The sequence below is a fragment of the Primulina tabacum genome, chromosome 14 (assembly GCF_025594145.1).
Source record: "Primulina tabacum isolate GXHZ01 chromosome 14, ASM2559414v2, whole genome shotgun sequence".
NCBI lineage: Eukaryota > Viridiplantae > Streptophyta > Magnoliopsida > Lamiales > Gesneriaceae > Primulina > Primulina tabacum.
The window spans coordinates 27,037,130-27,052,997 of record NC_134563.1 but is presented as its reverse complement, the minus strand read 5'-3'; the positions used below and the strand labels follow the sequence as shown (position 1 = coordinate 27,052,997).

Below are 15,868 nucleotides of genomic sequence, written 5' to 3'. Positions count from 1 at the left end.
TGAAATTCTCGAAAATTTTGTGTGTTTGGTGTGTGAAATGGACGGATACTATTGAGTTCAATGACCCTAGGATTCCTTTTATTTTTTTTCCGAAAAATACACGTTAATGGGTTCGGTTTTGGGCTATTTTGTTTAGGAGTAATTGAGCCCTTCAATCATAGGTAAATTAGGCCCAATAATAACTATTTAATTGTAAAATAAAAGTTGGCTGATGTAGAAAACTCTAACTTCCCCTCTTCTGACAAGGTATGTTCTGATGGTTCTGACTCCTCACTAACATGGGTTCCAGTCGGAACTAATAGTACTTCTGGTGCTGGTGCGACTGAGGTGGGCATTGGTATTTCTATGTCACCGCTCGATAGCACTTCCCCTCCCACAACCTGCTCTGGCTCTACCCCAACCCAATCGGTAAAGATATCCTCAAACATGCTAGTCACAGGGGACCACATGAAGATATCGAAATAGCAGGAAAAAGATATGTGACTAGGGTGATAACGGGCTATCCCACGTCTAGTAGAATTGGTGGAATGGGCATGCGAGCATTCCTACCACCTGGTGTTGTGCTGGTCTCTCCTACCTCAAACTTACTGAATGGCTCCGAATACTGCTACTAGTGCTGTAAAACACTATCCACCCTCTCCCGTCCTGAGAATATAGTGTGATGTATCAAAGTGTCGGGTAATCCTCTCAATAGACTCCTCAGTCTACTATCATAGAACTCATGGATATCAATCAAACAAAACCTCATATACTTCTACACATACTAAGCATACCCAAATTTTTGTTCACATGTCTTGAGTTTCCCAAATAAGATCCCTATCTCATACTGCAAGGAAATCACTTCGTTACGTAGATATCCTATTTCAATTTCCATGACTACTCTCGGTACATAATATGGGTCAGTCATCCTGTAATACATTAAAACAAAAAAATTTAAATTAACAAGGTATGTCAAATATAAATGACACATTATCGAACTATTTTAACATGACTCTGATTCCACTATGTGGGCCCCAAATACTAACGTATAATATAATGTAAAACTAACGGCTCCCACCATTATTCGGTGTATCACTTTTTCCCACATACTCATATACAATCTGTAAATGGATTAGTATGAGATTAGAACCCGTTGTTCATTGGACTCAATTTCTGGGCCTAAGTCATGTTGTCCAGGGGACTATAATCTGATTCGATGATCGTTGTCCCGGCTCCATTCATTCAATCATTTAATCATTCATTCAGTCATTCAATCAGTAATAGCCGATCGGTAACCAATAAGAAATTAATAAATTTAATATGAATTACAATATGATCAATAAATAAGAAATGCATGATATGATGCAATATATATGAATCAAGCAGTAGTTATGAAACCCTACGATAAATTCCAGACCGAATGCCAAACAGGTCATAAAATCAATAATAAACCTCATCTTTCTATCTTACAGAGTGATTTTGCTTTGATAATCCAATTGCTTCAATATTCCTATATTCATCAATTTTGTGATAATTCATGTGTTAGTAAGATTCTTCAAGAATTAATTTGTCTAAGTTCAGATTTTTATTAAATTTGGTTCTTGGATACACTTTAAATTTATGAAAAAATCATAATAATTCGAAATTAATTCCAAAAATTCAGAAATTTTCACAATAGGTGTATTTTGTAAAATGCTATAACTTTTGTTGAGAATTTTTTTCTAATTCTAAAATCATTCTACCTAGATCGTAAAATTTCAGCCTGTTTGACTAGGAGTATTTCCGGCTCCAAAAATGAGACTTGCGCTATTGTTTCTGGCCATTGATTGAATCTTGAGCATACTGGCATCATGTTCGACATTTTCCTTTCTATACTCAAGTGAAAAAACAGTGTGCATGATTGAAATCCAGAAGCCTCAAAATTGAAGATAACCATTCCAAAACTTTGTGGATCTTGATTTTGTATTTCCTTCAAAAATTCATAGAAATTCATAGACTGGTCCAAAAACTTTGAAATTTGAAATTATAGTGTAAAGAAAGTGCAGAAACCTTCGGACATGGAAATTCCAGCCATCGGGGCGGCGCGCGGCAATGATGCCGATGCCATGCGCGGCTGAGAATTTCAGGGAACACTCCACTCATCAAGATCTACAACTTTTGTATACAAAGTATTATGAGAAAAGCAACATATTTTTTTCCCAAAATTGGAATTGTAAAATTGGTTGGATATCAACTTTGCTACCAGAAAATAATAGCTTCAGGTGACTTTCTGGCCGATATTTCGAGATGTCTAGATTGTCCTCAACACAATGAACAACATTTATGTTATAACCACAACCTAAGGAAATCTTTAAGCAAGATTTTCAAGTGCATAAACATACAATTAAAAAATGTTATTTCTGAAAATATACTTTTGTAGATTCTCACGATTTTTTTTATTTTTTTTAAGTAATCTGTGAATATTTTTTTCTAAATTAACTCCTGCGCCAACTTGATTCTGGGTGTGATAGAAAGCTTAGGTAATTTTTTCAGAATTATTTAATGCCGATTACTATTTTCAAGCATTTCCTCATTTCTTGCCATTTTCTCACTCATTTTTCTTCTCCTCTCTTTTCTACTGAAATTTTCTTATTTTTTCCTGATAATATGATGGTATTGATAGGCCAAATTAAATTACGAGAGGATGTCAAGTGTATGAGGTAATTGACTCCTGATGAGGAAAGGATGTCGAGTGTTTAAGATAATTGACCTCTCATTTATCCATTAGAAGAAGCAATATATATGTATATATATATATGATTTAAATTTATTACTAATAATAATTATACCATTATAACTGGCTTGTTACAATTTCCCCAAAAACAAATCCTAGGGTAAGCTCAAACTTATCAATGATGCATTTATCATTTTTTTCAATGTTGACGATCTCATTTAGTCGAGGAGATTAAGGTTCCATAGTTTGGTGAAGGTGAATTATGTCGTATTCCATGCAAAAAATTCATCAAATAGTTCACCATATTCTCCTTATATATCACCACTAATCATTTTTATTCGTTTTGCATTTGATTCTCAATTTCATTCTTGGAATTTTTGAATACCTCCAATGTCTTATCTTTATCTCTTAAAAGACAGATAACAATATTTCATGCAATTATCAATAAAAATAATAAAATATTTTTTCCTCTTTTTTTGTTTGAAAATTAAATCACATATATTAATGTGAATTAATTCCAAAAGAGTTAGTTGTACTTCTTTCCATCGACTGAAAAGGTAACTTAGACATTTTTGCCACAACGCATACTTCACATTATTGGCAAAAACTTGTGTGAAACGATCTCACAGGTCGTATTTTGTGAGACGTATCTCTTATTTGGGTCATCCATGAAAAAGTATTACTTTTTATGCTAAGAGTATTACTTTTAATTGTGAATATCGATAGCGTTGACCCGTCTCACAGATAAAGATTCGTGAGACCGTCTCACAAGAGACCTACTTTTATGTATTTTATCAATATCTAAGTTTGACAATAAATTTAAATTCTTAAATCTTCTCAATGTGTAATAATTTATATATCCAAGTCTAGTATGTCATAAATAAAAACACTAAGAGCAAATAAATAATTTTTTTTTTAATTGATATCTTGAATACTCTCTTGTCCAAGTATCCCTTTCCTATTAAGAGACCATTTTTGCTTTGATCAAAATTATTTCACTCAAACACAAACTTAAAACCAGTCTTAATTACAATCACCAGTCTTGGAATAGAACATTGAATTAACATTGAAGCTCGAACATTTGAAAAAAGTGACTCAACAATATCGTAATAAAATCATTGGAGTAAACAGATGACTGACTAAACAACCAACTTTAAGCAAATTTGGGAGTCATTGGTCACAAGAATCGCAACGACGAAAATGCATGGTCAGTTCGGGATAGTTGAGTTAACCATCAATAGTAAAATCTCAATCATGCTACAAACCAAATGCATTAAATAAATCATGATAAAAAAAAGAAAAAAAGATGCATCTATAAAATCGCTAGGTGTCCGTTTCAACGAGCCTTGACCACCAAAGATATGATATGATATGTGCTCTCTAGAGCACTTGGAACAACATTAACTTTGAGCGGTATCTCTGATGAATGGCTGTTAAGCATAGTTAAGCCGGAAGATGTCATTCAACACATAATAGCTGCCCTGCGGTGTCGGCATCAAATGGAACATCTGGAAAACAAGTAAACAAGGTGGGATTTATAAAAACTTGAAATATAATTGATGTATGTACAAGTAAAAAAGACTGCATTTTAAAATTGCTTGTGGAACATCACTTTAAACAGAGTGATACAGGATAAAAATTTATATCTTTAAAAAACACTTCTTTTATTACAGAATTCTGCACATTCTCACCCCCATTTTGTAACTTATTCTTTGTTCCTTAACCAGATAAGTGTATTAGGAAATAAGGCGAACAAAAGCGAGAATGGAAATTCTGCACAACGCCTTCACTTCTCTGCTCTCACAGTTGTCTACTTACATCAAACCAGAATGGAAATTACAATCTTAGTTCTTTATGAGGAATCAAAATCCTTCGTAATATAAAAAGATTTTCACCACGCTATTTACAGTTCAAAAAATTAAATTTGTGCCAAGATATCAACCAATCATCAAACCCTGATGCTTAATATCAGAGGCAAGCTAAATTTCATTAGCACAGAGAAGTGCATGAGTTTCTTAAAGCCTGAGCACCACAGACTTTATCAAACAGAATAAATAATACATCCAATCTTAATATTTAAAGAAAATTTCAAACGATCTGCATTTCACTGTTGGATCTCGGTTTTCTCGTGCCCCAAACGGCAGCGGAAGTTTAAAATTTTATATTTTATTTTGACAATCAAAATAAATTTTGTTTGGGCACTTGTATGGTTTATTGAATCAACATTCATAGGGCATAAGAATTTTATGCTTTTGGTGATTAAATCACTTAGCTCCAACTGATCCGGTATGACGGATCTAGCTCTTGATAAATCCTTACGAACTTTCTTCAAGAGACTCCTTTCTTTTTCTTCTAATCAGGTCCACGACTAATGATCTATTCGTCTTCCAATTTGCACTAGAAAATTGGGAGAAGTTTTTGTGTTGGAGATCAAGGCTTGAGAGACGGCTCAACATTTTCCTTCAAAAAGGGTGGCCGAAATTTTTAGGTCTTTGGGAAAGAGAATTTCGAAATTCTCATTTGGTGGTGGCTAGTGTTATGCCTTGCTTACCCCTATTTATAATTAAGTCATCACTTAATAATCATAATTAACACTAATAGGCTTGATTAATTAAATGTGCTAGTCCAACTAGTTTAATTAATTAATCAAAGTCCATTAAGAACTTTAATTATTTAGTATTTTAGACTTGTACTCCTACAAGCCCATTAAACATACTCCACACCAATTTTAATTTAATATTTGATAAACTCAATTTTTGAGATTAATAAATTAAAATCGATTATAAATTCAACATTTGAGTTTAATATTTAATTATAAATTCAACTTCTTGAATTTATTCTCTTAAAATTTAATTATCATAAATTCAACTCCTTGAATTTACTATATCATTATATAAATTCAACATCTTGAATTTATTCTCTCTCAACGGGAACAAACGATCCAGTGCTTGTGTGACCCTCAATGGTTCAGGGATACAGCTAGCCGTGGGTTCACAACTCCTTGTGATTCAGGACATAATCCTTTATTCGGGCTTACCCTTAATTGCCCCATTCTATGTATCAACAATTGATCATGAGAATGTCAAAAATCATATTTCTGATTAAACCCATCGAACCATGGTAAGAGCATCTAGTAGCATCGTCCCATGATTCCCTAGGTATCACTAATACTGCCTGCAAGAATCAGTCGATTATGATTAGTGTACAGTACGGTCCCTTCATCTCATATATCCCGATCGAATCTGCAACCATTGATTCACCGAGGGTTGCATATTAATTCGATAGCTATGTGATAACTATAAATAGTGGCATCGCATGTACGGTTGGAGAACTCCTTCTCTAACGTACATCTCATACTCTGGCCAGAGATTCCACGCACTATAATTTCATCAGATCACATAGGATATCCACACCCGCAGGTGAACGGTGAATCCCCGACTACAATGCACTGGCTCCTATATGTGTCGTAACTATACCCAACCTCGCCACCTGATGAATCTCCTGGAGCCGGTAAACGAGTCAAAGCACAGCCCTAGCATATAGAGCTTCAGTGTTGTTCCGTATCGTAAGGACTAATGGTGTACAATCATAATCACGGACTTATCATCTCGATGAATGATAACCACTTGGAAAGTCCGAGGGAGGGTTGTTCGGTATAATCATCATATGACTACCCATCTGCATGTTTGGACATCTCTATGCCCTTACCAAGAAACTTAGTACACAACATCACAGATGCTAGTCTCGAGCTCAAGCGACCTTTATCCATGTTTTAGGCGGCTGAATCGACTAGGAACAAATTTAGATCATACAGTGTTTACAAACGAGTTTCAACATCGAATTACGATTCATTTGTATTGAAGTATAATCAAGGTCTTTATCTATGTTTGATAACATTGGTATACAGATAAAGAAATAACAAACCATGAAATAATAAATTATATTAAAATAAAGATTGTTAATTAAAACTTTTGTCAATAAAATCTCTAGCCAACATTTGGCTTGCAGGCATCTACTCTAACATTCACAACCTATTGAATCACCAAAGTTTCACCATCAACACATTTTTAAGCCGAGCTAAAAAGGTGTGATTAGCATTCAATAACACGATTCTAATCCATCCCAATTAGAAACCTAGTGAAAAATAATCCACAGCTCGACACAAATTTTGCACCAACAAAACATAGATAAATCAAACTAAAACAAAATCATGCTCCACGCTCCAATTAATTCAATCAATCAAACCCCAAAATCAATACCAAGACAGTCACGCATCGTGAGGGACACATCCAATCCGAAACCCAAAAAGGATAAAAACTTGCCTGGCTAAACTTGAGCTTATGCTGCTCCCCAGCGAGTTGAAGGTTACCGGAAACAAAAACAAGCATCCCGCCGGCGGGACCGGAAGGCTGGAAATCGACGGTGGTGATCTGATGCTGGCACTGATGGAAGGGCAAACTGGTAAGCTTGCTAACAATGTTTTGGGCGCCCTGGAATTTCTGGCCCTCGAAAGTCAGCATCGAAGCATCTTGGTAAAGGCCCGCCAGCCCGGCCCTGTTTGCGTCGAATGTAGTGTAGTAGTGTTCAACAAACGCCTTCGACAAGGTTTCCGGATCCATCGATTGACTTTACGAATACTCCCTTCCGTTGATCGGTTCTTACTACTCGCTCGCGGCCGCCGATTATTGCTGACGAAGAGAAGAGAGGAGACGAGGGGTTTTTAGCTAATGGACGAGGGTAAAATTGTCAATCAATTAAAAAAATCGTTAAGGCAGTAAAACAAAGATACTTGAATTTAATTATTTATTTCGGTCTACAAGATGCCTGATTTGAATATATTTTACCTAGTGATGACAACGGAGACGGGATGTGTTTATCATCCATATTTTCCGTCTTTGAATTTCATTTTGGTCTCCATACTCATTTTGATTCCCGTAATTTTTTGTTTGGAAAGTAATCGCAGAGATCAAATCCTCATCAGCATCTTCGTTTCAAAAATATTAACGACACACATTCAAAAATTCACCGAACATGAACTTATTTGTATACTATTATTATTAATGATAAGTGAGTTTATCTGCCTATTTTATTTTATTAGTTTTTTCTTGAAACTCTTCTTCATCTAAAGTATATATATTAATAGTTGTATATTTTAGATGAAGAAGAATATCAAGAAAAAAGTAAATATGGAACAGAAGATGATGCAATCAAAATAATGTTTTTTTCGTCTTTAGTTTATATATGAACATTTGGTTCTATTTGATTTATAGCAAATATTATTTTTTTTCAACTGTGATCCCTTAAAGAAATAATTATGAATTTTATAATTTCAAATCAGATCGTTTCAAAAATTAGTATTTTCAAAGTTTTTCTGAAGAAGAATTTAATTATATTATTGACAAATTTTATAAATTATATGATAAACAGAATCAATTAATATACTTTGTTCCTCGGTTATTAAAACTTTTGTTCTAAATTACATTATGTTATCGAATCTTCATGACGTATATAGATATCTATGCATCCTCTACAACAATATTTTCCAATATAAAAATGATAAAGTTCTAAATTTACTTCTTTTTTAAAAATATTTGAAAATGATATGTTACAAATTATTATTAAATATATTAATCAAATAACTGAAAAAAAATACGAATCTTTATTTGGTAATTCTAGGGGAAGATTAATTATAAATTTTATAATTCCGAATGGGATTTTTTAAGAAATTGGTATTTTCAAAGTTGTTCTGAAGAAGAAGTAAAATATATTATCGACAGATTTTATAAATTATGTGAAAAACATAATCAATTAATACATTTTGTTCATTAGTTTATTTAAAAAAAATTGTCATAATTGCATTTCTATTATCGAAAGGATTTATAAACTTTTTTCATGAGATATTCAAAAATTTGTGTATCATCCACAACAATCTTTCCAAATAGAAAAAGAAGATAAATTTCTAAATGTTACCCCTTTTTTTCAAAAATATTTGAAAATAATATGTTACAAATTATTGTTAAACATATTAATTAAATAATTGAAAAAAACATTATACTAATATTTATTTGACAATATTAGGAGAAGATTAATTATGAATTTTATAATTCTAAATGGGATCTTTTCAAAAATTGGTATTTTCAAAGTTTTTCTGAAGAAAAATTTTAATATATTATTGAAATTTTTTATAATTCTGTGAAAAATATTATCAATTAATACATTTTTTTCATTGACTTATTATAAATTTTGTTCTAAATTAAATTTATGTTATCGAAAGAAATTACAAACTTTTTTCGGGACAAATTCAAAAATCTATGTATTCTTCACAACAATGTTTTCAAATAGAAAAAAATTATAAATTTCTAAATTTTACCTTTTTTCAAAAATATTTGTAAATGATATGTTACAAGTTACTGTTAAAATATTAATCAAATAATTCAAAAACAAAATTATACTAACTTTATTTGACAATATTAAGAAAAGAAATTATATCTTCAAGAGATTGCGTTGAAAAAATTATGTTTTGTATAAATCGAATAAAATCAGATGTTCGTATACAAGCTAAAGATCAAAAATATTTTTTCAGTTGCATCCTCTTCTATTCAACCGCCACCAGAGATTAAAGATTTTAAATTCAAATATTTTGTTTCTGATTTAGAAAAAACTTTATAGGAAAATTTTAAAACTCTTAATATATGAACTTTAACTGAAGAAGAATTTCAGGAATAAAGTAATAAAATAAAATGGACAGATAAACTCACTCAAAACAAATATTATTATAATAGAGCTATTCCTATAGATGTTCTGAATGAAGAACAAGAATATTTTTTTTCAAATAGTTAAAATATAATGATAAAACTATTTATTAATGGAATATTGATGGATTTACTAATAAACATATATATAAACTTGCACATCGTACGCTTATATATAGTACTGTCTGTAAGACTGTTGGTAATACTGATAAAAATATTGTTAAAATGCTTATAACATAATTTACCGGCCAATTTAAAGGTTGTTAAGATAATTATTTATCTGAATCCCTAAAAGAAGAGATTTTAAGATCTATAAAATCTGAAAATAATCTTCAAATTGAGAATGCAGTTTACTTTCTAATTATGATTATCACTGAACAATTTACTGGAAGATTTAGATAAAATAGTGAAAATATTCGTATTATTTTAAGTAGTTTAAGATGTAAAACTCTTTGTTGGGGATCGATAAAGAGTTTAGAGGGGTTAAATAAACTCTTTCATTTGTTAGACTATTTTGCAAAGAGTGCTTAGAATCCTGTTAGAGATTATAGCTAATCTTGTTCGAATGTAAATCCAGCAGATCGTAATAATAAGTGCGGAAACGATCCGATGGAGTATGGTGAGAAACAATAAAACATTAGGCAGTTGAACAGTGATTGTTTCTGGAAGTTCGAAGATAAAATCTTCTACGTCTCCCCTTCTTCTGATTGGGCGGAATTACGCACTTTTGTTGTTTTTTTGGTGTGATTGCAGGAACCTAGGTAAGACAGTCATTCGGGCGCAACGGAAAGTGAAAATGGCACCTAGAAGAGAAACATGCAAGACGCCCGGGTCTGAAGGCATTGAGGCTCGCGCATATGCGCGAGCGATGCACCGAAGCGAGGTAAAATACAGTGAGCCTCGCGCATATGCGCCACCCATGGCGCGCATATGCGCGAGAGACGTGAGGCGAGACCAGACAGCAGCGCGCATATGCGCCGAACATGCGCGCAAGAAAAAGGCAATGCACAGAAGGACCCGCGCATATGCGCGAGTCTTTGTCGCGCATATGCGCGCAGCGCAACAGTCAGACTTAAATAGGGTTCTCGTGGATTTTAAGTGGGGGTTCTGAAAAATATTTTTGGCAGCCGACATATCAGAGAGAAAAGGAGCGAAAAAGTCAGAAGATACGGACGACGGAACGCGAAGAACGGAGACTGAAGACGCTAAATCCGGACACGGAGACGCACTTTTATCTCTCTTCAACACGTTTCTAATTCGGTTCTTTGCTTTTATGTTTTAATGATTACAAACAGGTTTTGTTGTGATCTAGATTTGAGCATGAACTAATTTTATTTTCTAGAGATTGACGTAGTCGTGGTCGAACCTATGTTATTGACGTTTTGAATTTTCATTTATTTAATTCATCGTGTTTATTTGTGATTTCTTGTCTTTAATGCTTTCGGATTACTGGCCATAATTCGACTGATCTAATAATTGAGATCTAACACTCGAGAGAGGTGATCGAAATTAGTACAGGAGAAATCGCATCGTCAGATGTTTATAACGTGCAAAAGACGTATAACTTTGGCGGATCCATAAGAGAACTTTGGTTGCATTTATTACGTGTTACATGATTTTGAATAGACATATTAAAATCGGTAATAGGTTATACAGTTCTATTTATCACTTGAAAAATAGAATAGAAAATATTGTGAGTTCTTGGTTAATAAATATGGTGCAAATTAATGATATGTTAGACGAATTTAATTTAGCATAGGGGAGACTCGACGAAATCATATCTCTAGATTGCTTTACTCATTGAATTTCTGCTGCGTGCTAGAATTACAGGAATTTTTATTTTCTTTGAAGTGATTATAAACCAACCATTTGATTTTTCTAAATAAAGTTGAGCTATATCAATTATGGTAATTAATTTACAATTTTAAATAATTACTCTTCGTGGGATCGATATCTGTGCTCAAACAAGTACTAAAACTTGACACCGTACACTTGCGGTAGTGAAAACACGCGACAAGTTTTTGGCGCCGTTGCCGGGGAGTAAACTGTTTAATTGCATATTAATATCGTTACTAAGCATTCTTGACTTTAATTTAGATTTTATTTTATTTATCTATTTTTTTACGTTATAATCTTTTCTGTTTTGCAGTGCATGCTAAGATCGCACAGCCCTGATTTGCTTATCTTTGATCCGGAGATCGAAAGAACTGCGAGAAGACTAAGAAAAGCGAGAAGGGAAGAAATCCAAACAATGACTGAAAACAGGGAGGACGCGAGATATAACCCGCCAGACGCCATACCTATCAGAGACCACTTCAGACCAGTGATCAACACACATTATTCTGGCATTGCTCGAGGGACCATAAACGCCAACAATTTCGAGTTGAAGCCTGCACTGATAAATATGGTTCAACAGAACCAATTTGCAGGAACTGCCACTGCTGATCCTCACGTTCATTTAAGGACTTTCCTGGAGATCACGGACACGGTAAAAATTAATAATGTTTCTGATGATATTATTAGATTGCGCTTGTTTCCATTTTTTCTCAGGGACCAGGCGAGAGGATGGCTCCAATCATTGCCGCTGGGGAGCATCACAACGTGGCAAGAGTTGGCAACGAAATTTCTGTCTAAATATTTTCCCCCTGCCAAGTCTGCACAATTGAAGATTGAGATCAGTACTTTCAGGCAAAATGACTTTGAGCAGCTTTATGAGGCATGGGAAAGGTACAAAGAGTTGTTGCGGAGGTGCCTGAATCATGGTTTTGAAGATTGGGTACAGATTGAGTTTTTCTATAACGGGTTGAATGGTCAAACACGGACAACAGTGGATGCAGCGGCAGGTGGCACGATCTTTGCCAAATCTCCTGCTCAAGCCTACGACTTGCTTGAGCAGATGACTATTAATAGCTACCAATGGCCGTCTGAGAGATCAGGAGTACAAAGGACTGCCGGAGTTTATGCTGTGGATCCTATCACATCACTCACTGCACAAGTATCAGCATTGACTACACAGATAGCAACCATGAATAAAGTGAGTACATCTAATAGTGAGGGACCATCGCTTGTCGTTGAAGAACCACATTTTCTTGAAGAAGCTCAGTATATCAACAACAGAAATGTTGGAGGGTTTGGCGGATATCGAGGTAACCCTCCCCCTAATACTTATCATCCTGGGTTGAAAAACCATGAAAATTTTTCTTATGCAAACAATAAGAATGTGTTGAATCCTCCACTGGGGTTCATTACATCAAATGGGGAAGGGAAGCCATCATTTGAAGATTTAGTTGGAACATTTGTTGTTGAATCTGGTAAAAGGATGTCTAGAACTGAGTCCAGACTGGACAACCTTGAGACACACATGGCGAGTATTGGTGCGATCTTGAAAATCCTTGAATCGCAAGTGGGGCAGATAACGAAGCAACTAACGTCTCAACCATCAGGCGCAGTTCAAAAGACTGCAGACCCAAACCTAAGAGAAGCGAATGCCATTTTTATACATCATGAAGAGATTGGATAGGTAGACAGAGAAGAGAAGGAGGTCGAACTCACACCTGTTCGGGATGAAAAGCTAAGTCCAACCAAAAGAGCCCGAGGTAAGAAATCTGATAGGTATGATTTAAATCAATGCATTGATATTTCTTTACTTCCCTACCCCCAGTGATTTTTACAATTACAAACTGAATTTCAAAAGAAAAAAGGTCTTGAAGATCTCAAGAACCTACACACTAATAATGAGTTTGTAGATCAGGTGGAAGGTGAAGTTACCGAAGGAACACGAAGAAATCTTCCTCAGAAGTTGCTAGATCCCGGTGAATTTATTTTACCATGTGAAATAGGGGGTCATTTAGTGGAAAAAGCTATCTGTGACTCAGGAGCGAGCATAAATATAATGCCAAGTTCTATCTACGAGAAACTTGGATTGAGCAGGATAAAACCCACCGAATTAAGCTTGCAGCTGGCAGATAAATCGGTGAAGGTACCATTGGACATTGTGGAAGATGTTGAACTTAAGATTGACAAATTGAAAGTTCTAGCAGAATTCGTGGTACTCGATATGGAGAATAGTCAGGACGTTCACGTCATTCTAGGACGACCATTATTGGCTGTTGTTGGAGCCATCATTGACGTGAAACGAGGAAAGATGACCATGGAAGTTGAAGATCAAATGGTGGCAATAAAGGCATCCAAAAAATCATACGACCCACCATGAGCAGGATTAGTGACAGTCGGGCTGATGACAATAAACCAAGCGATGTGTGGGAGGCAACCCACATTTATTTATTTTTGCATTCGTTTTGTTTTTATTATTTTATTTCAATTTCTTAGTTATTACTTTTAATTTTCTCTATTCGAGTATTAATTTGAATCATTTTATTTTTGCAGGTAATGAAAAAAAAATCGGAAAGCTACTGGACACAGGCAGAGGAGTCCGCGCATATGCACCACAAAGGGCGGGCATATGCGCGACAGACCGCATCCAAGGCAGTGACCATCGCGCATATGCGCCACAAAGGACGCGCATATGCGCCACACGACAACACAAATTGACAGTAGCCTCGGCGCATATGCGCCGCTTCATAACGCGCATATGCGCGCGACTCAGTTTAAAGAAAAAAAAGTCAGATCGCGAACAACTCTCAACAACACAGCCGCCTCCCTCTTTTCTGAAATAAGCACCGCCTCCACAGGCCCCACCCCAGCACATGGACAAAGATGTTGATGATGATGACGGCGAGCACTGACGCTCGTCGTGGGAGGTATGATTGTCCTGTTCTTTCTTGTTTATACATTGAGGACAATGCATATTTTAAGTTTGGGGGGTGATTTGATTTGAGTTGATGTTTTAGTGTTTTATTTGATTTGATGCTTTAGTATTTTACTTTAGTCTTTATTTCTATTTTTAGTCGTTAATTTTTTTTAGAGTTGTGGAATTAACTTGATAACCAAACAATGATGAGAGTTGACCCGAAACACATGTTGTCCATGATTACGAATCCGAATGCATGCTATCTTTACTTAACCGTTTACACATTAGTTCACGATTGCTATGATTGTTGATACATCCGATGTCAAGAGAGTGTTCATGTAATTTGTGATTTGGAATGTATGGATGGACTCCAAAACCTGCATGTTGATTACTTGTTGTTGAGTTACATGTTCACTAACACAAAAATGATTCAGGCAGTCTTTGATTTATGTTGGGCCTGTTTTTCCTTGAATAATTTGTCAATTGTTAGCCCTTTGAGCCTGAATGAGAATGAGATGTGTGATTTGTTCTGTTAAAATACCCGAAAACATGATCTGTCTGTGTTTGTTGATTGATAAATTGAAAGTAGTCTAGAACTTGGTTTGGCACTCTTCGAGACGAAATACGGGTATTGTGTGACTTAGGGATGATTTAGGCAATTTTTGGAACGTTTGAGCCTTTCAAGCCTACACATAACATCATATGATATCCTAATGTCCCATGTTTGAGCTTAATAAAAATCAGATGGAGTGTGCCAGGGCACACAAAAGCCCCCATTCGTATCAATTCTAAACTCCTACGTCAACTACCAACTTTTGAGCATATACACTAGTACTTACCGAAAACTGAGAGAAAACGAACCTGTGTATCACTACACAAGTTCTACTCCCTCGTGTGCGTATAAGAATATCATCGAAAAAAAGAGGAAAAAGATGAAAAGAAAGAAATGAATTTCTATGAAAAGAAAAAAAAAAGGACAAAATGGTGAATATGTTGCGGCAAGGCAAGTGGAAGTGAAAAAAAAGGAAGAAGGAGACGCATGTTGAAAAATAAATTGGTTTGTTTTCTCTCACTTTTGATTCTCTACCTTCATTTATAGCCATTAGCCATAGCCTAACGTTATAAGCTTAAAAGACCTATTGACCGAGTCACACGTACCCAATATACTAGTGGAGAAGAGTTGCCAAAGTTAAGCCTATGGACGCTTGAAAAATGCCGTCGATAGACATAGAATTCGATTGTGTACATGTGCGCATCTCATGATATTGAACTTTGTCTGGTTAATTATTGTCTTCAGATTGTCATTTTGTTTAGCCAAACGTTACCCTATAAGTCATGTTGATTTGTGAAGGTAAATGTGTGTCTCAATAGTTTTGCTAATTACATGTGTGTCGAGGAGTCCAGAATTTTATGAGATAAAAATTTGTGAACTTATCTTGGCATTTGGATTGGGTAAACAAGAATAGCAAAACACACACACACGTGAACTGTTAGTAATGTGGCATGTGTTTGATTCAATATCATGGAAACTGTAATCTCTGAGGCTAGTGGTTATCCTTTTATTTCACAATTCTTGTTCGTTCAGTTATTTTCTTTAAGATGCATTTAGTCTAGTGTAGTTAATATTTTATTTATTTTATTTTGCTATGGACTAGCAAAAGTTCAAGTTTGGGG

At 34.8% G+C, this 15,868-nt stretch overlaps 2 protein-coding genes across 2 annotated transcripts; one reads left to right on the top strand and one right to left on the bottom strand.

Annotated features, from left to right (window-relative positions):
- Positions 1 to 3,799: 3,799 nt before the first annotated feature.
- LOC142525396 (nuclear transport factor 2B-like) lies at positions 3,800 to 7,400 on the bottom strand. The gene is made up of 2 exons (XM_075629682.1): positions 7,015 to 7,400; positions 3,800 to 4,200 (listed from the first exon to the last, which is right to left on the bottom strand). The coding sequence occupies exons 1-2, from the start codon at positions 7,309 to 7,311 to the stop codon at positions 4,126 to 4,128; spliced, it is 372 nt and encodes a 123-aa protein (XP_075485797.1). The 5' UTR covers positions 7,312 to 7,400; the 3' UTR covers positions 3,800 to 4,125.
- Positions 7,401 to 11,695: 4,295 nt separating this feature from the next.
- On the top strand, positions 11,696 to 13,657 carry LOC142523886 (uncharacterized). Its single transcript, XM_075627618.1, has 5 exons — positions 11,696 to 12,220; positions 12,341 to 12,590; positions 12,708 to 12,847; positions 12,965 to 13,040; positions 13,191 to 13,657. Exons 1-5 carry the CDS (start codon positions 11,696 to 11,698, stop codon positions 13,655 to 13,657), a joined length of 1,458 nt encoding a protein of 485 aa, XP_075483733.1.
- Positions 13,658 to 15,868: the final 2,211 nt, after the last annotated feature.

What these genes read in the sequence shown, in the direction of transcription:
- LOC142523886 (XM_075627618.1), top strand. Translation starts at nt 11,696, where the DNA reads ATGACTGAAAACAGGGAGGACGCGAGATATAACCCGCCAGACGCCATA. An exon ending in AGGGTTTGGCGGATATCGAG is followed by an intron (nt 12,591 to 12,707) that starts GTAACCCTCCCC and finishes CAAATGGGGAAG; the next exon opens with GGAAGCCATCATTTGAAGAT. An exon ending in TGAAAATCCTTGAATCGCAA is followed by an intron (nt 12,848 to 12,964) that starts GTGGGGCAGATA and finishes GAGATTGGATAG; the next exon opens with GTAGACAGAGAAGAGAAGGA.
- LOC142525396 (XM_075629682.1), bottom strand. Translation starts at nt 7,311, where the DNA reads ATGGATCCGGAAACCTTGTCGAAGGCGTTTGTTGAACACTACTACACT. An exon ending in ATAAGCTCAAGTTTAGCCAG is followed by an intron (nt 4,201 to 7,014) that starts GCAAGTTTTTAT and finishes CTTGTTTTCCAG; the next exon opens with ATGTTCCATTTGATGCCGAC.